At 35.6% G+C, this 25467-nt stretch overlaps 1 protein-coding gene across 7 annotated transcripts in view; it reads right to left on the bottom strand.

The window, feature by feature from the left end:
* The window catches only part of LOC135125009 (protein TANC2), a 267204-nt gene that overhangs the window by 7524 nt on the left and 234213 nt on the right, over positions 1 to 25467 (bottom strand). For all 7 annotated transcript variants that reach the window (XM_064050277.1, XM_064050284.1, XM_064050281.1 and 4 more), the window contains exons 3-4: positions 21486 to 21677; positions 11461 to 11597 (exon numbers count right to left, since the gene is read on the bottom strand). In XM_064050277.1, coding sequence (XP_063906347.1) covers positions 11461 to 11597; positions 21486 to 21677 — 329 coding nt within the window. The remainder of the gene's footprint in view (positions 1 to 11460; positions 11598 to 21485; positions 21678 to 25467) is intronic.

The raw sequence follows: 25467 nt of genomic DNA, 5'->3' as shown, positions 1-25467 counted from the left end.
CGGTTTTTTAATTTTTCGAGTCTCGATATTTCGATTTTCGATTTTTCAGATTTGTGGATTTGTGTCCGTTTTTTCGATTTTGAGAATATTGATTAATCGAATTTTCGATTTTTGAGCATTTCGATTTTTCCATTTTTAGATATTTTTCGATTTTTTTTAATTTTTCGATTTTTCTGTTCGTCAGTTTTAGACTTTGCAATTTTTACTTTTCCACTTTTCTATTATTTTAGTTTCGGATTATTCGATTTTTGAATTTTCGTTTTTTTTTTTCATTTTTCGATTTCCGATTTTTTAATTTTTCGATTTTTCGGTTTTTTAATTTGTCGATTCTCGATATTTCGATTTTCGATTTTCCAATCTCCGAATTTTCAATTTCCAGTTTTCGATTTTCCACTTTATGATTTTACGAGTTTTCGATTTTTCTGTTCGTCACGTTTTAGGCTTTGAAATTTGTTTACTTTTCGATTTTTGAATTGTCGACTTTTAGAGTTTTCAATATTATGAATTTTCGAATTTTCTGTTTTCCTATTTTTCGATTTTTGAATTTTCCATTTTTCGGTTTTTTGATTTTTCAATTTTCGGTTTTTCAATCTTGCAAATTTCCGATTTTTCAGATTTGTGAATTTCCGGTTTTTCCATTTTTAGATTTTCGATTTTTCAGTTTTGTATTTTCAGATTTTCTGTTTTTCGCATATCTGATTCATCAAATTTTCGATTTTTCGGCTTTTCGATTTTTCAATATTTGATTTTCGAATTTTCGATTGTTCAGTTTTCCATTCTTCAGCTTTTAGACTTCAATTTTTTTACTTTTCGATTTTCCGAATTTTCGAGTTTCAATTTTCAGATTTTTGATTTTTCGATTTTCCTTTTTAAATCTTTGAACTTTTCGGTTTTGATTTTTCGAATTTTTGATTTTTAATTTTCCCATTCTTCGGTTTTTAGACTTCAATTTTCTTTCTTTTAAATTTTTCGATATTCTATTTTCCGCTTTTCAGAATTTTCGATTTTCAGTTTTCAGACTTTCGACCATTAGAATTTTGGATATTTCGATTTTATGATTTTTCGATTTTTAGAAAATTTGAGTAGTCGAATTTTCGATTTTTCAATTCATCGATTTTTCAATGTTCAATTTTTCAATTTAAATTTTGCGATTTTCAATTTGTCCATTGTCGATTTTTAGAATTTTCGGTTTTTCAATTTTTCCATTCTCACCTTTTGGACTTCAATTTTGTTTCTTTCCGATTTTTTGGTTTTCGATTTTCCAATTTTCAGAATTTCCAAGTTTCTTTATTCAGATTTTCGATTTTCCACTTTTGCGATTTTAGATTTTTCGAATTTTTGTTTTTCCAATTTTTTGCTTTTTACGTATTATTTTCATTGAATTTTCGATTTTCGGTTTTTCAATTTTCAGATTTTTGATTTTTCGATTTTCCTTTTCAAATCTTTGAACTTTTCGGTTTTGATTTTTCGAATTTTTGATTTTTAATTTTTCCATTCTTCGGTTTTTAGACTTCAATTTTCTTTCTTTTAAATTTTTCGATATTCTATTTTCCGCTTTTCAGAATTTTCGATTTTCAGTTTTCAGACTTTCGACCATTAGAATTTTGGATATTTCGATTTTATGATTTTTCGATTTTTAGAAAATTTGAGTAGTCGAATTTTCGATTTTTCAATTCATAGATTTTTCAATGTTCAATTTTTCAATTTAAATTTTGCGATTTTCAATTTGTCCATTGTCGATTTTTAGAATTTTCGGTTTTTCAATTTTTCCATTCTCACCTTTTGGACTTCAATTTAGTTTCTTTCCGATTTTTTGGTTTTCGATTTTCCAATTTTCAGAATTTCCAAGTTTCTTTATTCAGATTTTCGATTTTCCACTTTTGCGATTTTACATTTTTCGAATTTTTGTTTTTCCAATTTTTTGCTTTTTCGATTTTTCTGTTCGTTTCAGTTTTTAGGCTTTGCAATTTTTTCTGCTTTATATATTTTGATTATTTTAATTTCCGATTTTTGTTAATTTTTGCTTTTGATTTTTTTAATTTTCAGTATTACAAATTTTTGACTTTTCGATTTTTTGGTTTTTCCGTTTTTCTATTTTCGATTTTTCGATTTTTGAGGTTTGTGAATTTCCACTTTTCGATCGACCTCGGTATTTGATTCATTGAATTTTCGATTTTTTGGTTATCCATTTTTAGATTTTCGATTTTTACGATTTGTATTTTTCGATTTTCTGTTTTTTTAATTAATCAAATTTTCGAAAAAGTTACCATGCTTACAAAAACTTTAAAACATCTACAATATTTCAAAGTATTCAGTTTTGCTATTCTTGATTTCTTCAATAAAACAAATTGACTTAGTCATTAACCTTTTTGAGACACCCTGTATAACCAAATCTAAAAAAATATTAATGCAGTGATAAATCACAAGTATAAAAACTCATCATATTTTATACATTTAAGATAGGATTTATTCTGCAAAATTTTGAGGTGACGTCATAAATTTTTTAGAGGGGATAAGCAAATATATTTTAATAAAAAATGTATCATGTTTATCATGACTTTAAAACATCTTCAAGATTTCAAAGTATTCGATTTTGCAAATTCAAAATTAAATTGCAAAATATTGTTTTTAAAATTTTGATTTTTTTCGGATAAAAATTCAACACGGAGTCATAAACTACATGTGTAGGACTATGTTACTGTATACAATTTAAAACCCATTTACTATGCATAAATTTGAAGTGACGTCATCGCATTATTTGTGGGGATGATTAGACAAATTTAATAATTTTGCGACATTTATGAAAAAAATATCAGTTAACAAAAATGGCACTTTTTTATTATTATGCCAGTTACATGTCACTCAACGACATGTGAGCCATAAATATTTCTTACCAAATGTAACTACTGTCCGTCCCGTTTTTGTCAATAAAATTTTATAGAGTAAAATGTGAATTTCGTTGTAGTTTGAGCCTACCTACAAATTCTGCCCTTGAAGGATTTGGACCGCCTTCTTCGGTGAGGGCAGGCAAAAACGATCCGCCCATAGGCTCAAAACATTTGCGTGCGATTGTACATAGCGGTTAAAACACAATCACAAAGTGTAAAGAACCTAGGTTTAAAAGAATATTATCAGGTTGGGTTTCCGCTATCCATCAATCGCGCATTTCTAACTTGTTAAAGCTTATATTTTATTAGATAATAAGCAAAGCACAGCAGGTAGCTAATTATATGCGATGTCATAAATAGTCCAATGGCTATTATCGTAAATTGCAGTCTGGTAAAAGAAAGTCGTGATTTAATACCGGTGACACTGGACTGTGTAAGTTCGAATATTTTCCAATATGCTTGAAAAGATGATTAATCTGACGATCAGGTCCTGATACCTGTTTGTAAATGTGTTCCTGATTCCGTTAATAGACGAGTGCAGCAGAACATGTTCTTGGTTTCTTTAGCAACTAGGCAGAAAAATGCATTTGCAAGTGCTTTGTGTATTCATTGTATTGTCAAGCCGGGTTGTTGAACAAATCATTACGAGTATTAGAAAGTGGTTTTCGCACCAAGAAGACAAAATAAAAAGAGCAGACTTCTTAATACGACACGGAATTTACGATGCAAATTCCAGGGGGAGAATTTTAAGCTGCTATTTGCACTGTACGACTCAAAATTAGCTATATTAGCGTCTAGCTTTCAGCGTGGATGATTCAAGTCCAATGATAAATACGACACGGTGACAGCAAGAAGACTCTAGTAATTAATCAAGGTTCTAATGTAAATTATGTAAAGTAGACAATAATTATTACACAAGGAAACGGCTCCAGTGCGGCATTAGTAATTGTGCTCGACGTAGCATTCCCCTTAATGCTTTAAACTTTGTTTTATTTATTATGGGACATCAATTAATGTAAATGTAATAATTATTAGTACTTATTAAGTGCCAGAAGAACTAATTTACATGGAAATATCTTTATTAACGTAGATAATGACTGTGTTAGCTGCATTTCACACCTTCCTCAAATAAAAATGGTCACTATGGGAGGCTAATAGAGACTAATGAGGTTCGCTACACCCAACCGCACCAGAATCAAGAAAATGGAAAGAAACCAATAACATAAAAAAAAAATGGATCGTCACGTTTTTGCAAAGTACGGCGTCCACTATACTGTTTCGATTACGCCCTCCACATAACGCTTATTTTTTATCAGTTGCTATCGCAACCACGCATTCGACTATTTTGATTGAAACATTACAATCATTTCTCCGGTAATTAACTTTATTACATGTAATTATTAATTGCAGCGGGATTTATTACTCCCGGCTTATTGAAATGCTAACCACCGCCGTAACTCTGAAACAGTAGAATAACCCAACGGCATTTGAATTTAACGACAACCGTACTTCATAAGCCCAATAAAACCGAGAAAGTTGCTTTTCTGGCTGAATACATCGAAACACACACGTTTTAACACCTAAAAACCATAAATAATTCATTAGTGCCGTCACGCCGTCCGTACTAACACGACCGTTTAATGTAGTTGCGTTTTTCGAACGGAATTTATGCATCACGTTGTAATTAAACGGTAGCCATGAGTTTATTTCGGCTTTTTAAAGCGAGCCAGCAGTTCGATTTACATCCACAATGGGTGCGTAAATCGTTTGGACTCCAGCCAAGAAGGAAGAGACGAGGTTTCGCTCGGGAGAGTGTAATTCCTATTTATTGTAGGTTGGATCAATTTTAACGCAATTTACGGTGCTCGATCTTTAGACAGACAGCATTTACGCCGTTTAGGATGAGGTTTCCTCATTCTTTCGTCTCTTTTCATGCCATCACCAACGCAAATAGCTGGGATAAGTGGAGGTAATTTCTACGAGTGCATCCTGCTAGGAAATGGTTGGAATAAGAGGCGTTTAGTGCTATTTTGTACTATTTGTGGACTTGAGAGGAAAACCGACTTAATCTCTCAGGCGAGGCTTAGTGGTCGAACTGACTTAGAGGAAGCGTTTGATGCGGGGATTGTGATTGTGAGGCGCAAAAACAGGGTCTTAATGGATGTAATGCATGAGCTGGCTATCTCTCTCGCGCTCGGCACGATTTTTCCGGTTTTGGTAGCGATGCGTTGCTAGTCTGAACCGAAAACTCCCGAACATGCAAAACATGAAATGAATGTACTTCTAGTAAGCGTTTGTTATGGGTTTGTCACGCTCCGAACAAACACATCGTGCATAATAGCATTAATTTGCGTCTTTTGTTATTCATGAGCAGATTTTTTTTGGGATAAATGTCATCTGAGGTTCGATAACCAAATGGATGCTGTTATGTTTACAATCTGTCTTTGTCACATAATTTCAAACTACATATAAGACTTCAAAACTAAAGAGAAAGTTGAGGTGTAGCGGGATTCCTCAGGGTTCGGCTTTGGGACCGTTCCTACACAATTTAGTTTACGATGAGCTACTCATGAATATCTCAAAGAAACCATTACACTCTAAGTACACTCGAAACGGCCAAATAGTGAACACTGACTTTGTTTTATTGGAAGACACTAATATATATAACCTTTGAGATCCACTTGAATTTAAGACCCAACTTTCAAAGTTTCTTGTTGTGAAAAAATGGCTATATATATATTAAGAAAAACAAAGACACAATATAAGCCCCACCCACCCACCCTATCTCGATTCTGGTGATTTTTTTTTATTCGTCGTAACCCGAGGGGCGGAGCTTAATTGTAAAATCCTTATTTTTTACCATGTGAAATTTGTTCTTAAGTAATCGTGTTACACAAAGAAAACTAAATGTATTAATTAAAACAGAAAAACAAAAGAGAATCCCCACCCACCCGCCCCATCTCAATTGCGATGATTTTTTTCTATTCGTCATGCGCCAAGGGGGCGGAGCTTAACTGCAAAATCCTTATTTCTATCAGAGAAATTAAAAACATGTATCGTGTTCAAAAAATACTACGTATATTAAGAATAAATAAAAAAAAATTCATTAGTTGTCAGATCGAGGGGTGGGGCTTAATTGCAAGATCCATATTTATCTACAAGAATTTACTATTTTAAACATGTTTTAAGTTTTTTGTTCTGAAAAGACGAGTAGGTGTATTAAGAAAAAAGGCAAAATATAAGCCCCACCCACCCACCCTGTCGCAAGTGTGATGATTTTTTTTAATCGTCGAGAGTCAAAGGAGCTAAAGACTAAGCTCCACCCACACCTGCCTTAATCTGAATAGTAATTAAGTTTTCATTCGTTGGCAGACCTAGGGGTGGAGCCTAATTGCAAATTGATCTATAAGTCTTTACAAAAATGTATCGTTTAAACATGAAACTTAAGAGATGTTTAAAATGGAAAATTTATATAAAGAAATATTGATTTTGCAATTAGGCCCCGCCCCATAATTGCAAAATCCATATTTCCTTGCAAAAATGCACCATATTAACCACGTTCGTTTCTTGTTCTGAAAAGATGGCTATGTATATTAAGAAAAAACAAGGCAAAATATAAGCCCCGCCCACCCACCCTATCTCGATTCTGATGATTTTTTTATTCGTCGTAAGCCGAGGGGTGGACCTTATTTGTAAAAACCTTGTTTTCTACGAGAAATTACCATTTTTAAGTTTCTCGTTGTGAAAACATGACTACACATATTAAGAAAAAAAGGTAAAAAATAAGCCCCGCCCGCCCACCCACCCTATCTCAATTGTGATGATTTTTTTTTATTTGTTATGAGCCAAGGGGGCGGAGCTTAACTGCAAAATCCTTATTTCTATGATAAAAATTAAAAACATGTTTTTGAGTATCGTGTTGTACATATTAGGAATAAATTGACGGCAAAGATTAGGCCCCACCCAGACCCGCCCCGATCTCAATTGTGATGAATTTTTCATTAGTTGTCAGATCGCGGGGCGGGATCCGTATTTGTTTACAAGAATTTACCATTTTAAACACGTTTTAAGTTTTTTGTTCTGAAAAGACGACTAGGTATTTAAGAAAAACAGGCAAAATATAAGCCCCGCCCACCCACCCGATCTCAATAGTGACTACTTTTTTTTTAATCTTCGAGAGCCAAAGGACCGAAATTTAATTACAAAATTCTTATTATTTCTCTACAAGAAATTACCATGTAAGACATGTTTTTGAGTATGGTATTATTCAAAGAATATTATGTACATATATTAAGAAAAAATGAAAGTCAAAGACTAAGCCCCACCCATTCCTGCCTTAATCTAAATAGTAATGAAGTTTTCATTCGTTGGTAGACCTAGGGGCGGAGCCTAACTGCCAATTGATCCACATGTCCTTACAAATATTTATCATTTGAAACGTGTTTTAGGTTTCTAAGAATAAAAATAATCATCACAAATGAGACGGGGTGGGTGGGCGGGGTTTATATTTTCCCTTTTTTTCTTAATAAACATAGTATTCTGTGAACGATTCTCAAAATCAGGTTTTTAATTTCTCGTAAAGAAATAAGTATTTTGCAGTTAAGCTCCGCCCCTTTGGTTCACGGCGAATAAAAAAAATCATCATAATTGAGACAGGGCGGGTGGGCGGGCTTTCATTTTGCCTTGTTCTTGTAATATGTGTAGACTTCTTTTCGTAACATTAAACTTAAAATGGAAAATTTGTGTAAGGAAATATCGATTTTGCAAGTAGGCTCCGCCCCATAATTGCAAAATCCACATTTCCTTGCAAAAATGTACCATTTTAACAATGTTTAAAGTTTCTTGTTGTGAAAAGATGGCTATGTATATTAAGAAAAAAGGAAAAATATAAGCCCCACCCACCCACCCTATCTCGATTCTGATGACTTTTTTTATTCGTCGTAAGCCGAGGGGCGGAGCTTAATTGTAAAATCCTTATTTTTTTACCATGTGAAATATGTTCTTAAGTAATCGTGTTATACAAAGAAAACTAAATGTATTAATTAAAACAGAAAACCAAAAGAGAAGCCCCACCCACTCACCCCATCTCAATTGTAATGATTTTTTTCTATTCGTCATGCACCAAGGGGGCGGAGCTTAACTGCAAAATCCTTATTTCTATCCAAGAAATTAAAAACATGTTTTTGAGTATCGTGTTGTCCAAAGAATACTACGTATATTAAAAAATTTAAAAAAATTTTCATTAGTTGTCAGATCGAGGGGCGGGGCTTAATTGCAAGATCCATATTTATCTACAAGAATTTACCATTTTAAACATGTTCGAAGTTTTTGTTCTGAAAAGACGACTAGGTATATTAAGAAAAAAGGAAAACTATAAGCCCCACCCACCCACCCTGTCGCAACTGTGATGATTTTTTTTTTAATCGTCGAGAGCCAAAGGAGCGGAATTTAATTGCAAAATCCTTATTATTTTTCTACAAAAATTACCATGTAAGACATGTTTTTCAATATCGTGTTATTCAAAGAAAATTATGTACATGTATTAAGAAAAAATTGGAGCTAAAGACTAAGCCACACCCACACCTGCCTTAATCTGAATAGTAATTAAGTTTTTATTCGTTGGCAGACCTAGGGGCGGAGCCTAATTGCAAATTGATCTATACGTCCTTACAAAAATTTATCGTTTTAAACGTGTTTTAAGTTTGTAAGGATAGAAAGGGTCATCACAAGTAGACGGGGTGGGTGGGCGGGGTATATGTTTTGCCTTTTTTTCTTACTATACACAGTATTCTTTGAACACCACAATACTCAAAAACATGTTTTTAATTTCTCGTAAAGAAATAAGTAGTTTGCAGTTGAGCTCCGCCCTCTTGGTACACGGCCAATAAAAAAAATCATCACAATTGAGTCAGGGCGGGTGGGCGGACTTGCATTTTGCCTTGTTCTTTTAATATGTGTTGATTTTTTTTTACAACATTAAACTTAAAATGGAAAATTTGTATAAGAAAATCTAGATTTTGCAATTAGGCTCCGTCCCATAATTGCAAAATCCATATTTCCTTTTAAAAATGTACCATTTTAACCATGTTTAAAGTTTCTTGTGAAAAGATGGCTATGTATATTAAGAAAAAAAAAAGGTAAAACATAAGCCCCGCCCACCCACCCTATTTCGATTTAATGATTTTTTTACTCGTCGTAAGGGTGGATCCTATTTGTAAAAACCTTATTTTTCTACAAGAAATTGCCATGGGGAATATGTTTTACGTTCTCGTTGTGGAAAGATGACTACACATATTAAGAAAAAAAGGCAAAATGTAGCCCCGCCCACCCGCCCCATCTCAATTGCTATGATTTTTTTATTCGTTATGAGCCAAGGGGGCGGAGCTTAACTGCAAAATCCTTATTTCTATGACAGGGATTAAAAACATGTTTTTGAGTATCGTGTAGTACATTAAGAAAAAATTGAAGGCAAAGATTAGGCCCCATCCAGACCCGCCCCGATCTCTATTGCGATGAATTTTTCATTAGTTGTCAGACCTAGGGGCGGAGCCTAATTCCAAATTGATTGACATGTCCTTACAAAAATTTATCATTTTAAACGTGTTTTAAGTTTGTAAGTATAAAAAGGGTCATCACAAGTGAGACAGGGTGGGTGGGCGGGGTTTATGTGTTGCCATTTTTTCTTAGTATACATAGTAGTGTTTGAACACTACGATACTCAAAACCATGTTTTTAATTACTCGTAAAGAAATAAATAGTTTGCAGTTAAGCTCCGCCCTCTGATTCACGACGAATAAAAAAAAGCATCACAATTGAGATAGGGCGGTTGGGCGGGCTTTCATTTTGCCTTGTTCTTGTAATATGTGTAGACTTCTTTTCACAACATTAAACTTAAAATGGAAAATTTGTATAAGAAAATATCGATTTTGCAATTAGGCTCCGCCCCATAATTGCAAAATCTATATTTTCTTGCAAAAATGTACCATTTTAACCTCGTTTAAAGTTTCTTGTTGTGAAAAGATGGCTATGTATATTAAGAAAAAAAAAGATAAAATCTAAACCCCGCCCACCCACCCTATCTCGATTCTGATGATTTTTTTTATTCGTTATGAGCCAAAGGGGCGGAGCTTAACTGCAAAATCCTTATTTCTATGAAAGAGATTAAAAACATGTTTTTGAGTATCGTTTGTACATTAAGAAAAAATTGAAGGCAAAGATTAGGCCCCACCCAGACCCGCCCCGATTTCAATTGTGATGAATTTTTCATTAGTTGTCAGTCCTACGGGCGGAGCCTAATTGCAAATTGATCCACATGTCCTTACAAAATTTATCATTTTAAACGTGTTTTAAGTTTGTAAGTATAAAAAGGGTCATCACAAGTGAGACGGGGTGGGTGGGCGGGGTATATATTTTGCCTTTTTTTCTTAGTATACATAGTAGTCTTTGAACACCACTATACTCAAAAACATGTTTTTAATTTCTCGTAACGAAATAAATAGTTTGCAGTTAAGCTCCGCCCCCTTGATTCACGGCGAATAAAAAAAATCATCACAATTGAGACAGGGCGGGTGGGTGGGCTTACATTTTGCCTTGTTCTTTTAATATATGTAGACTTCTTTTCACAACATTAAACTTAAAATAGAAAATTTGTGTAAAGAAATATCGATTTTGCAAGTAGGCTCCGCCCCATAATTGCAAAATCCATATTTCCTTGAAAAATATACCATTTTAACCACGTTTAAAGTTTCTTGTTGTGAAAAGATGGCTATGTATATAAGAAAAAAAAAAGGCAAAATCTAAGCCCCGCCCACCCACCCTATCTCGATTCTGATGATTTTTTTATTCGTCGTGAGCCAAGGGGGCGGAGCTTAATTGCTAAATTCTTAATTCTATGAGAGAAATAAAAAACATGTTTTTGAGTATCGCGTTGTTCAAAGAATAGAGGTAGAAACCTGATTTGAAGACTCAACCAATACTAAATCTTGCTTGTACGAAAAAATAAAGGAAAAACACCAAGTATAGCAGTTTTTGGAGTCTTGGGAAGATAGCTTTTGAGAGCGAAGACAGCGTAGTGCTCCCAAAATCTAGGATTAATACTTGAACTGGTAGAAACCTGAACTAAAGACCCAACCAATATAAAATCTTACTGGTCCAGAGAGATCAAAGAAAATGAGTAAAGACAACAGTTCATGAAGTCTCGGAAAGATGACCTTTTAGATTGAAGACACAACAGTTCTCCCAAAACCTGGACTAAATGCAAAACTAATAGAAACCTGAACGCAAGACCCAACTAATACCGAATATTGCTGATTCGAGGAGACCAAGAAAAGGATAGTAGATTCTGTAGGTTTGGAAAGAGTATGGAGAGACGCTACTCGTAGAAGCTTTGGATCAAAATAGACAATGTCCAAAGAACCAGGGTTTTCAGGGTTACCGTGAATATAGAACGATACCAAGCTCATCCAGCTCAAATCCCTATACCAAGGACTCACGAGGTATCAAAAGAATTTCAACGATACTCAAAGAAGGAAAAAGCGTTTACCCTTCGAGACTCGGGAGGATGTTTCCTTACCTGCATGAAAGTGGTGAAATGTCCGTTGGTCTTGACCTTGCTCCTGGGCTGCATCCTGTCCTTTTCGGCTGGCGTCTCCCCATACAGCGTGATTTCGGATCCTCTCAGGCCCATGCAGCCCAATTGCTGAGGTGTGTCTGCAAGAGATAATTGTGATTTATACATCGATTAATCACCTCTTACTTTCTAATAACTTAATCGGAATTGCTTGAGAAAAAATCGCTCCGTAATAACTCATTTTTAATAATTCGACCGGGAGGACTTGTAATTGCGCTGAGTGAATTCAACAAATCAAAATTCGACAGGTATTTTTCAAAGCGGTGAAATCCGCGGTCGGAACACGCCCTTCGCCCGCGGCCTCGCGAGACCTTTTTCTTGAACTTTTCCTATTGTGTGTGTGATGGTATCGGAGCTTACGAGAAGAAGAGGGTGGAGCATTTGCCTTTCAACAATGCATGCGTTTTTCCCGGTGCCTGTTATTAAGCGCAATCAGGTCAAAAGCGAACACCCATCGTTGGACGGAAAGAGCTCGATAAGAGTGCTACTATATATAAGTTTGACGGCTGTCAAATTACTGTTAACTCTTTCAAAATTATATGTAATAGTCGCGCGGCGTTGATGCATTATGTGGCGGACTTGTCGAGACCCTCGCCGTTTGATTTATCGAAAATTTTCGCCAGTAATGATTTATTATGATATTAGCATAGTTATACAAAACACATTGCGATAGCGTTACAAACAGGTGAATAAATAATCGCCGGCTGATCTACCCAAGACCTAAATCCACAATGATCGTTATTAAGAAACCCGACTGCTTGATTACCCTTGCGCAAATATTGTCACTCGAAAAAATCATCCACCGCTTTGTAATTATCTATTGTGATAGCGATCATGCCGATCGAAAGCTGGAATTAGAATGACGTTACTGCAAGAAGTCGCAAGGTTGTTTCAAGCCCAACCTTTCCTTCTAGCTTATTAATAAGATGCCAAGAATTATGAATGATCGATCAATAATATTAATATCGTCGTCGCGTCGGCTCTTTCGGTAGCTATTTTGCAACTTGAAAAATGATAATTAATTCGTTTTTAAGAGAGCTCAATTATTTTGAACAAACAAATCGTAAAAATCGAGATTTAATTATTGCGTCACTTTCTGACTTTCTACTCTACAAATCAATGTCTATCAATGGCTTAATAATTGATATAGTCGAGATAATTGAATCGGTTTCGGGTCGGGTTAATCAGGTGGATTCGTTTCGAAATGGGCCGTTTTGAGTAAGCGCGGCTATGTGACAGTGTTTCTATAAACATTTTTTCTTCAATGTGGAAAAACTATGACACTCCCTTTATAATGTTTCGTTCATACAAAAATTTCAAAGACGTCGAGAACGCAGCTTACGGTACTACCAGTCAGTTCGCAAGTGGACCCGTCCGGGATCGATATATAATTTTTTTAGCGACAGAAAGCCATTTGAGGACTCCGAGATTTTTCCACATTTTAAGAAAAAACAGTAGGGCCTCCTAAATTTTTTTCAGCTTCTCAAAAAAGATACTAGGCGACCCCGGAGGCTTTTTCAGCTTTTCTAAATGATACTAGGGGACCACCAGATTCCTTCATTAGCTCTCCTCCTTCCCAGATTATTTCAGCTTCTCTAAGAAAAAAGACACTAGGGTACCCGGAGATTCTTTCGCATTATGGAAAGAAATAACCGTTGAAATCCTAGAGATTTCTTCAGCTTCGCTAACAAAAAGATACTAGGGGACTCAAGATTTTTTAAGCTTTTCTAAATGATACTAGGGAACCACGAGATTCTTTCACTAGATCTCCCTCACACCAGATTCTTTCAGCTTCTCTAAGAAAAAAGATACTAGTGGAACCCGAGATTATTTCGCATTTTAGAAAAAAATAACACCAAAGAACCCCCGAGATTCTTTCAACGTTTCTAAGAAAAAAAAATACTTGGGGACTCCAAGATTCTTTCAGCTTCTCTAGATGATACTAGGGGATCACAATCTTCTTTCATGAGATCTAAGCTTCTCTAAATAATACTATGGGACCCCGAGATCTTTCGTATTTAAGGAAAAATACCAGATCCTCCAGTACCTCTAAGAAAAAAGACACTAGGCGACCAAGAGATTCTTTCGCATTATGGAAAGAAATAACCGTTGAAGTGCCAGAGATTTTTTCAGCTTCTCTAACAAAAATATACTAGGGGACTCAAGATTTTTTAAGCTTTTCTAAATGATACTAGGGGACCACGAGATTCTTTCACTAGATCTCCCTCACAGCAGATTCTTTCAGCTTCTCTAAGAAAAAATAACACCAAAGAACCCCCCAGATTCTTTCAAATTTTCTAAAAAAGAAAATTTACAAGGGGACTCCAAGATTCTTTAAGCTTCTCTAGATGATACTAGAAAACCACAATATTTTTTCACTACATCTAAGCTTCTCTAAATGATACTATGGGACCCCGAGATCTTTCGCATTTAAGGGAAAAACACCTGATCCACCTGAATCTCTGAGAAAAAAGACATTAGGGGACCCACAGATTCTTCCCCAGATTCTTTGAGCTTCTCTAAGGCAAAAGACACTAGGGGACCAGTAGTTTCTTTCACATTATGGAAAGAAATAACCGTTGAAGGCTCAGAGATTTTTTCAGCTTCTCTAAAAAAAGATACTAGGGGACTCTAAGATTTTTTAAGTTTTTGTAAATGATACTAGGGGACTACGAGATTCTTTCACTAGATCTCCCTCACACCAGATTCTTTCAGCTTCTCCAAGAAAAAAGATACTAGGGAAAAACGAGATTCTTTTGTATTTTAGAAAAAAATAACACCAAAGAACCCCCCATATTCTTTCAAATCTTCTAAAAAAGAAAAAGTTATAAGGGGACTCCAAGATTCTTTAAGCTTCTCTAGATGATACTAGAAAACAACAATATTTTTCACTACATCTAAGTTTCTCTAAATGATACTATGGGACCCCGAGATCTTTCGCATTTAAGGGAAAAACACCAGATCCACCTGAATCTCTGAGAAAAAAGACATTAGGGGACCCAGAGATTCTTCACCAGATTCTTTGAGCTTCTCTAAGGCGAAAGACACTTGGGGACCAGAAGATTCTTTCATATTATAGAAAGAAATAACCGTTGAAGGCCCAGAGATTTTTTCAGCTTCTCCAAAAAAAGATACTAGGGGACTCTAAGATTTTTTAAGTTTTTGTAAATGATACTAGGGGACTACGAGATTCTTTCACTAGATCTTCCTCACACCAGATTCTTTCAGCTTCTCTTAAGAAAAAAGAGACTAGGGAACCCGAGATTATTTCGCATTTTAGAAAACAATAACACCAAAGAACCCCCGAGATTCTTTCAACTTTTCTAAGAAAAAAAAATATACTAGGGGACTCCAAGATTCTTCAAGCTTCTCTAGATCATACTAGGGGACCACAATATTCTTTCATGAGATCTAAGCTTCTCTAAATAATACTATGGTACCCCGAGATCTTTCGCATTTAAGGAAAAACACCAGATCCTCCAGAACCTCTAAGAAAAATGATATTAGGGGACCCAGACATACTTCCCCAGATTCTTTGAGCTTCTCTAAGGCAAAAGACACTAGGGGACCAGAAGATTCTTTCACATTATAGAAAGAAATAACCGTTGAAGGCCCAGAGATTTTTTCAGCTTCTCTAAAAAAAGATACTAGGGGACTCTTAAGATTTTTAAAATTTTTGTAAATAATACTAGGGGACTACGAGATTCTTTCACTAGATCTCCCTCACACCAGATTCTTTCAGCTTCTCGAAGAAAAAAGATAATAGGGGAATCCGAGATTATTTCGCATTTTAGAAAAAAATAACACCAAAGAACCCCCGAGATTCTTTCAACTTTTCTAAGAAAAAAAAATATACTTGGGGACTCCAAAATTCTTTAAGCTTCTCTAGATAATACTAAAAAACCACAATATTTTTTCACTACATCTAAGCTTCTCTAAATAATACTATGGGACCCCGAGATCTTTCGCATTTAAAGAAAAACACCAGATCCACCTGAATCTCTGAGAAAAAAGACATTAGGGGACCCAGAGATTCTTCCCCCGATTCTTTGCGCTTCTCCAAGAAAAAAGACACTAGGGGACTATGAGATTCTTTCGCATTATGGAAAAAAATAACCCTTGAAGTTCCAGAGATTTTTTCAGCTTCTCTAACAAAAATATACTAGGGGACTCAAGATTTTTTAAGCTTTTCTAAATGATACTAGGGGACCACGAGATTCTTTCACTAGATCTCCCTCACACCAGATTCTTTCAGCTTCTCTAAGAAAAAAGATACTAGGGAAACCCGAGATTCTTTTGTATTTTAGAAAAAACATAACACCAAAGAACCCCCGAGAATCTTTCAACTTTTATAAGAAAAAAAAAATACTTGGGGACTCCAAAATTCTTTAAGCTTCTCTAGATAATACTAAAAAACCACAATATTTTTTCACTACATCTAAGCTTCTTTAAATGATACTATGGGACTCCGAGATCTTTCGCGTTTAAGGGAAAAACACCAGATCCACCTGAATCTCTGAGAAAAAAGACATTAGGGGACCCAGAGATTCTTCCCCAGATTCTTTGAGCTTCTCTAAGGCAAAAGACACTAGGGGACCAGAAGATTCTTTCACATTATAGAAAGAAATAACCGTTGAAGGTCCAGAGATTTTTTCAGCTCCTCTAAAAAAAGATACTAGGGGACTCTAAGATTTTTTAAGCTTTTGTAAATGATACTAGGGGACTACGAGATTCTTTCACTAGATCTCCCTCACACCAGATTCTTTCAGCTTCTCTAAGAATAAAGAGACTAGGGGAACCCGAGATTATTTCGCATTTTAGAAAAAAATAACACCAAAGAACCCCCGAGATTCTTTCAACTTTTCTAAGAAAAAAATATACTAGGGGACTCCAAGATTCTTTAAGCTTCTCTAGATGATACTAGGGGACCACAAAATTCTTTCATGAGATCTAAGCTTCTCTAAATAATACTATGGGACCCCGAGATCTTTCGCATTTAAGGAAAAACACCAGATCCTCCAGAACTTCTAAGAAAAAAGACATTAGGGGACCCAGAGATTCTTCCTCAGATTCTTTGAGCTTCTCTAAGAAAAAATACACTAGGGGACCCGGAGATTCTTTCGCATTATGGAAAGAAATAACCGTTGAAATCCTAGAGATTTTTTCAGCTTCTCTAACAAAAATATACTAGTGGATTCAAGATTTTTTAAGCTTTTCTAAATGATACTAGGGGACCACGAGATTCTTTCACTAGATCTCCCTCACACCAGATTCTTTTAGCTTCTCTAGGAACCCCAGATTCTTTCGCATTTAAAAAAAAATAACACCAAAGAACCCCCGAGATTCTTTCAACTTTTCTAAAAAAAAAAATAGAAAAAAGATACTAGGGGACTCGCAGATTTTTTAAGCTTCTCTAGATGATACTAGAAAACCACAATATTTTTTCACTACATCTAAGCTTCTCTAAATGATACTTTGGGACCCGGAGATCTTTCGCATTTAAGGGAAAAACACCAGATCCACCTGAATCTCTGAGAAAAAAGATATTAGGGGACCCAGAGATTCTTCCCCAGATTCTTTGAGCTTCTCAAAGGCAAAAGACACTAGGGGACCAGAAGATTCTTTCACATTATAGAAAGAAATAACCGTTGAAGGCTCAGAGATTTTTTCAGCTTGTCTAACAGAAAGATATTAAGGGACTCTAAGATTTTTTAAGCTTTTCTAAATGATACTGGGGAACCGGGCAATTCTTTCACATTTTAAGGAAAAAACACCAGATCCCCCACAGATTATATAAGAAAAAAGACATTAAGGAACCCCGGAATTCTTTAAGTTTCTATTTAAAACAAAAACTGCGGGACACCGAGACTTCTTTACACATTAGGGAAAAAACACTAGGAAATCCGGAGATTCTTTCAGCTTTTCGAAAAAAAAAAACGGCACTAGGGAACCCCGAGATTCTTTCGCATTTTTTAAAGAAATAACCGTAGAAGGTCTCTGAGATTCTTTCAAAAGACATAGGGGATTCCGACATTCTTTAGTCTTTTAGAAAAAAAAAAAATAGGGCATCCGAGATTCTTTCCTTTCAGCCTCTGTAAAAAAGTTACTAGGGACCTCGGAGAAATTTCACTAAATACATTTTCTTGAAGATTTCGGGCCCCAGAAATCATATCCGCTTTCCTTTCTTCGATAACTCCAATGGTTCTTCCAGAATCGTCCTTGGAAATATACAAAAATGTACAAACTACCACCAATTAATTATTGGACCAATTTTCAACAAAATTTTCAAAATTTCACTTAATACATTTTCTTGTAGATTTCGGGCCGCAGAAGTCATATCCGCTTTCATTTCTTCGATATCTCCAATGGTTCTTCCAGAATCGTCCTTCGAAATTTACAAAAATGTAGAAAATACCACCAATTATTGGAGCAATTCTCAAAAAAATTTTCGAAATTTCACTAAATACATTTTCTTGTAGATTTCGGGCCCCAGAAGTCATATCCGCTTTCATTTCTTCGATAAATCCAATGATTTTTCCAGAATCGTCCTTGGAAATATACAAAAATGTACAAAATACCGCCAATTATTGGACCAATTTTCAACAAAATTTTCGAAATTTCATTAAATACATTTTCTTGTAGATTTCGGGTCGCAAAAGTCATATCCGCTTTCATTTCTTCGATAAATCCAATGGTTTTTCCAGAATCGTCCTTCGAAATATACAAAAATGTAGAAAATACCACCAATTATTGGACCAATTTTCAACAAAATTTTCGAAATTTCATTAAATACATTTTCTTGTAGATTTCGGGCCCCAGAAGTCATATCCGCTTTCATTTCTTCGATAAATCCAATGGTTTTTCCAGAATCGTCCTTGGAAATATACACAAATGTATAAAATACCGCCAATTATTGGACCAATTTTCAACAAAATTTTCGAAATTTCACTAAATACATTTTCTTGTAGATTTCGGGCCCCAGAAGTCATATCCGCTTTCATTTCTTCGATAAATCCAATGGTTTTCCCAGAATCGTCCTTCGAAATATACAAAAATGTACAAAATGCCACCAATTATTGGACCAATTTTCAACAAAATTTTCGAAATTTCACTAAATACATTTTCTTGTAGATTTCGGGCCCCAGAAGTCATATCCGCTTTCATTTCTTCGATAAATCCAATGGTTTTTCCAGAATCGTCCTTGGAAATATACAAAAATGTACAAAATACCGCCAATTATTGGACCAATTTTCAACAAAATTTTCGAAATTTCACTAAATACATTTTCTTGTAGATTTCCGGCCCCAGAAGTCATATCCGCTTTTATTTCTTCGATAAATCCAATAGTTTTTCCAGAATCGTCCTTGGAAATATACAAAAATGTACAAAATACCGCCAATTATTGGACCAATTTTCAACAAAATTTTCGAAATTTCACTAAATACATTTTCTTGTAGATTTCCGGCCCCAGAAGTCATATCCGCTTTCATTTCTTCGATAAATCCAATAGTTTTTCCAGAATCGTCCTTGGAAATATAGAAAAATGTACAAAATACCGCCAATTATTGGACCAATTTTCAACAAAATTTTCGAAATTTCACTAAATACATTTTCTTGTAGATTTCCGGCCCCAGAAGTCATATCCGCTTTTATTTCTTCGATAAATCCAATAGTTTTTCCAGAATCGTCCTTGGAAATATACAAAAATGTACAAAATACCGCCAATTATTGGACCAATTTTCAACAAAATTTTCGAAATTTCACTAAATACATTTTCTTGTAGATTTCCGGCCCCAGAAGTCATATCCGCTTTCATTTCTTCGATAAATCCAATAGTTTTTCCAGAATCGTCCTTGGAAATATACAAAAATGTACAAAATACCGCCAATTATTGGACCAATTTTCAACAAAATTTTCGAAATTTCACTAAATACATTTTCTTGTAGATTTCGGGCCCCAGAAGTCATATCCGCTTTCATTTCTTCGATAAATCCAATGGTTTTTCCAGAATCGTCCTTGGAAATATACACAAATGTATAAAATACCGCCAATTATTATTATTGGACCAATTTTCAACAAAATTTTCGAAATTTCACTAAATACATTTTCTTGTAAATTTCGGGCCCCAGAAGTCATATCCGCTTTCATTTCTTCGATATCTCCAATGGTTCTTCCAGAATCGTCCTATTTTAGAAAAAAATAACACCTAGGGCCCCTGAGATTTTTTCAGTTTCTCTCTAAAAAACAAGATGATACTAGGGGACCCCGCGATTCTTTCAGTTTCTCTAAGGAAAGACACTAGGAGACCCCGAGATTCTTTAAATTAAAAAAAAGACACTGGTGGACACCGAGATTTCTTCACATTTAAGAAAAAAAAAAACACCAGGAGTCCCCAGACTCTTTTGCTTCTTAAAAAAAAGGCACCAAGGGACCTGCAGATTCTTTTACGTTTTATAAAGAACAACAGTCGAGATCCTCCAGATTCTTTCGCATATTAGAAAAAAAAGCAAAATTGCGTAGTGATTAGCATGGACTCGTTTGGTAACAGTGGTGCTTTCGGGGCGAGGAACTTCAAAAATTTTGAAATTTTATTTTCGACAGGTTGTGTTTGAAATATCGATTTATGAAAATCGAATTGGAAAAATCGCTTGTCGAATTTCTCAGAAATATCGGACGACTCGGTTCTGGGAATTCGACGACTTGAAGCTGGATCACCGAGGGGATCCGCAAGAGATGCAATACACCGAAACTAGTCTTAACGAGTTCGTGGAACCGGAAATACGTCTTCGATTGTTAATTATTAATAAGATGAACTTTGTGCGATTTTTGAAAAAACCCATACATATACATATAAAATTGGACAAGTTTAATTGACACAGACAGACAGACAGACAGACAGACAGAAACGAGGGACCTATTTTTTCATGCTCCAGAGAAAAAGTATACAAATCAGCAAAATTGCGCCAGAATAACGGAAAAGCCTGATAGATGTGGCGACATTTTTAAGAAACTGAGGAATTCGTACTCTAAACACACATAAATAAGATATTTACGTCGCAGCTACGCGGTAGGTCTAACTTAAGCCAGTTTCCGTTAAAAATCGCTTTATACTGGCACATTTTGAAACAGAATTTTTCCACATTTTTTATCTTCCAACCTTTTAATTTCACATAAACACCAGGCGGTTCGCTTCATAAATACAAGACGCAGTCCAGGGGGTCTGAAATTCTTGCGTTACACGAAGCTACCTTGTATTCACGCATGCATATTTATATTTTCAAGTTGGTCATATTTTAGCCAACGTCCAGTTAGTTTTACCTCAGCGAGTTTAATTACCTCCCATCCACAAAAACCGAACTATTCAAAATCGCAAGCAAACCCAATATAAACCGAATCCCCGCCCTAAATCTTGACACGTGACGTAACGCTCCTATGGCGTAACGTCACGTGTCATCAAATGACTCGCCAAACGAACAAAAGCCGTTCACTTGTTCGAGATAGCGCATCTTAGTGACACATCTCATTCAATTAAAACGTTGCGTAAACGCACCCTCTCATCTTCGTTTACGTTTGCTACTAATTTAATCGTTTGTGTAATTGATTCGAAGCTTGCTTTACCGACTGCTCTTAGAACCGTAATGTGAGCTGTCGATCGTTGTTGAGATAATATCATTTTGATTGACAGCAGGTTTCTTTTGCTTTTTGTGCCGCGGTGTTCTCACCGACTTTCATTGTGTGAAAAAGCTGGCGTCTTTCTGATTCTGATCGGTGTTATTTTGGCGTTTGCCGGGTTTGGACGGACGTCAAAGGGTTACGCCATAGTTTCTACGGAGGTTCGATTTTTGGACGAGTGATAGGCGGCACGTGTTAACACATAAATTTTGTATTAGCGATAAGTCAAAGTCAATTCGTTCTAGGGCGACATAGTACCACTTCAGTACCGTCTTTTGCAAATCAACTGGTCTTACCGTGCTGGATGATGGGAGCGTCCAAGGTACACAAAGGACAAGCCTCATTGGTGAACATGCAAGAATAGCATCGTTCATGACCGCAATTATCGATAAGTCTTCGTTTCTTGCCCTTATCAAACGGCATATCGCAACTTGGACAGGTCCCCGCAGTGTTCTCCGTATCCAGTAGCCTCCTGATGGCTGCCAGATCTGTAATAAAATTCAATCAGTCAGATATGGCCAATAAACACCGACCTGGAGTTATTACAGCCGTTCATTTCAGCATAATAAAGGGGTTCCGTTAGCCGCTCTGCCTCCACGAAACGCAATTCTCGCCTGTCGGGATGAATCGATCAAAGTTTTGCGAAAATGAAGCGATTAGTTGGTCTAGAGTGATAGAAGCGGCCCCCGAACCGACCCTTGCGTGACTTCCGGTATGGTGGGGCTTCCGTCTCACACTTAATTAAGATTTCGTGGTCGCCATGAGCGCGCAACAACATGGTCGAAAATCTTCGTGGAAACTGGGTACAGGGGCTTGCGCAACCTGACAGGTATATGACGAAGAGATAAAAGAATGTCATTTTTGACATTAAACGCACGGGTTAGAGCGCAATAAATATCAGGAAAGGTTATTGGTTCAAGGAACATCAAAAGCGCATTATTATAATTAAGTACCTTTATCTGACGCACGGTACTTTCAGCCCAAAAGGTACAAAAATCGCAATTAATTACCGCCACGGAGCACGGCTGGTATTTAAAGCTAAAAGTACGTTAAAACGGCCATATATTATGTTAAGTGCTTTTGTAATGTTGAATTTATGTCAACTAAATTTTCAATAAATTCTTGATTACGGTAATCTTGGAAAGGTCCGTTTGATACGGTTGAATTGCGATTTCTTTCGTTCTCGAGAGATTAATCTCACGAAGAAAAAAGCATCATGTGTTATGCGGAAATGGATTTCCAGAGCGGCACTATCGAAATCGTTAAAATCCGATCCGGTACCACTTTCTACTGGTACTAGTGGAAAACGATCTGAAATCAGATCCCCTCAATTATAGCAACAAAAAGCGCGGATCGCACCTGTTGCAGACATTTTTACAACGGTACTAATCCGTAGTACGAAAACCGGTCTAATCGCACCGTCTTTCTAATACAATAATCTGAAAATAATTGGTACCGCCTCGAATTACCTTCCACAATTACGGCAAGGCGGCCCTTAATTTACGGCGACGCTTTCAAGTACGGGTTATATAATACGATTACAAAAATGCAAGTCATAATAAAGTGCGCTCGTTAATGCCGCGATGGTACCGATAATCTCCCTACGAAGCCCAACTTTAAATCAGTTTTATTGTAAGTGTGAAGCCGTAAATTGAAGATTACGGCTCTTGTCGAAATACAAAAAACGAACAAGTGCCAAAAAATGCGTTCTTCGCGAGGTGCAGTATTGCCAATGGTACGACTTTCACTGTACTAATTTCAAATTTCAACGGTGAATTTTAATTTCATAAAAAACATAATTGGCGGATGACTTGCACACTTGACCACAAGCTGTTTCGAAATTCGGGTAATCGTTTTGGCACCTGACTGCGACGGGGCTGGGTGTTGGTGCATTCAATAACGATTTGTATGTGATGGTCATTAAGGTAATTGTTTGTTGGCGGTATTGGTTATTACTGCAATTGCTGTTTTGATGACAGTTAAGTCTGTCCGGGTCTCGTATCTGGCTCTTCTTCGCACGCTTTTTATTCTACTCGAACTGTACATTTACCGCCGGGCTTTTTTATTCGAAAGGTGGCTCTTCTATACGATTGCTTCGTTTTTTTCGGTTGGTACTTCTCTTAGTTACAGTTTTATTCGTATGTTGCATGTTGTGCTGGTGGAATGTTGATGGTACCACTTCATTATTGTTTTTTGTTTTTTAAAGGCGCCATTATTGGTAGTACCACCCTAACAACGTCGTTTTATAACTCCACTTCCTATTAACAAGGCATTTCGTAGTAAGAAATAGTTGAAAAAGTAACACTAAACAAAGTAATTACTCTGGTACCAACAACGGACGTTCGTTCACCAAAATAGTACTATAGTCTATATTTTATTCAAGTTTATCGAAAAAGTCATATTTTCCTAAACTGGACAGCACCTAAACTAATCATTCGGTGAAAATATAAAGCTTGTACAGTTATTGCAGAAAATACTGTGTAGTACCAGCAGTGTGCTGAAAAAAATTTATTAATAATATTTTTGGGTGTCATTATGGATTAGCAAAGCAACGACTTCCGAAAAATTGAGTACTTTTTTAAAGAATTCACAAGGATCTCTTCCTTTAATATGTGAAATGAAGATACAAAAATCATTTTTCATCGGTAAATGGTACCAAAATGTGAAAATTCTTGCCATACCAGATTTTCTTAGAAGTGAATATTTTAATCAAAAACTGTTTTTTCGTAGATACAAACTTGTATGTACGATTGGGTAGTACCTCAAAAAATAAAAATTCCGTTTGTTTCTTGCTGCTACATAAGCATGTATGTAGTACCTGCTATTGGAAAAAATCTCAATGTCTCAATATAGAAGCCTGCTGTGGAACTACAAAGGCATTTTTTGCTGAAAACGGGGTACCATTTTCAACAATGTAATGCAGTCGGCACAAGAGTACTACAAAATACTACTTTATCCATGTTTCATTTCAAATAAATATTTCTAACGGATACATAGCCAGTGTGTTCTGCGTTCTTCATTAAACTAAATAAGTACTACAAAATTTTTCATTATCAAGTGGTACTAAATAGAAAGTCTTTGCCACAGCTACATTTCCCTAGAAATCGATGCTGTAATCAAAATCTGTTATTTCAAACACACAAATTTCTTTAAATGAGGTACTACCTCAAAGTACGCATTTTATGAGGCTGTGTATGTAGTACCAAACGTTTTGAAAAAAAAAACTCTGCTATCTAAGCTTGACAAAGTCATTCTTGTTGAAATAATGTAATGAATACTCTGAAATGAAGACACAAAGACAATTTTTCATTGGCAAATGGTACCAGAATAAAAAAATTCTTGCCAATGCCGCATTTTCGTAGAGATGAATACTATAACCAAAAACTGTTGTAGTACCGGTTTTTGCAAAAAAGAAGTTAGCTATTACTTAATTAAAAAGGCATTTTTTCGATGAAAACAGGGTACCCTTCTCTACAATGTGATCTAGCCTGCACAAAAGTACTTTTCTTGCACAGAGGTACTAGCTCATAGTACTATTTATCTATTTATCATTGCTACCTTTTTTTAAAGTTGATATAATAATAAACAAAAATTGTTATTTCGTAGACACAACCTTTTATGTAAAATTGGGTACTACCTCGACCGGTAAAGGCACTACCAGAACTTGAATATGTAGTACCTGTTTATAGAAAAAATCGTCGGTAGAATTACAAAGGTATTTTTCGCCAAAAACGGAGTACCATTTTCAAGGGTGCGATGTAGATGGCACAAGGTACTTTTCTTGCACACAGGTACTACCTCATAATACTATTTAATCTATATTCCAACAAGAATATATATTTCATACGAATTTTGCTCTTCGTCAAACAAAATCGGTACTCTGAAATTAAGACACCAACACCATTTTTCATCGGTAAATGGTACCAAAGGAGAAGAGTCCTTGTTATTGCCACATTTTCTTAGAAGTTAATATCATGAACAAACACTGTTTCGTACCTACGACCATTTATGTAAAATTGGGTACTACTTCAAACTATAATTTTGTTTTTCCTTACTCCTATTTAAACACTATATAAGGTTGACGACTTAGTACCTATTTTTGAAAAAATCTACGCGAGTTTTCTTAACATGGAATCCATTTTTCGTGGAAATTGGGGTACCCATTTTAACATTGTGATACAATCGGGACGAAAGTACTTTTCTTGCACACAGGTACCACCTCAGAAATTAATTTTTGGAAAAAATCTCCACTAGTTCTCTCAACATGGAATCCATTTT

Source organism: Zophobas morio, unplaced genomic scaffold (assembly GCF_036711695.1).
Source record: "Zophobas morio isolate AGI-343-1 ecotype UQ-CSIRO unplaced genomic scaffold, CSIRO_AGI_Zmor_V1 ptg000008l, whole genome shotgun sequence".
NCBI lineage: Eukaryota > Metazoa > Arthropoda > Insecta > Coleoptera > Tenebrionidae > Zophobas > Zophobas morio.
This window is presented reverse-complemented; position numbering and strand designations above follow the sequence as displayed.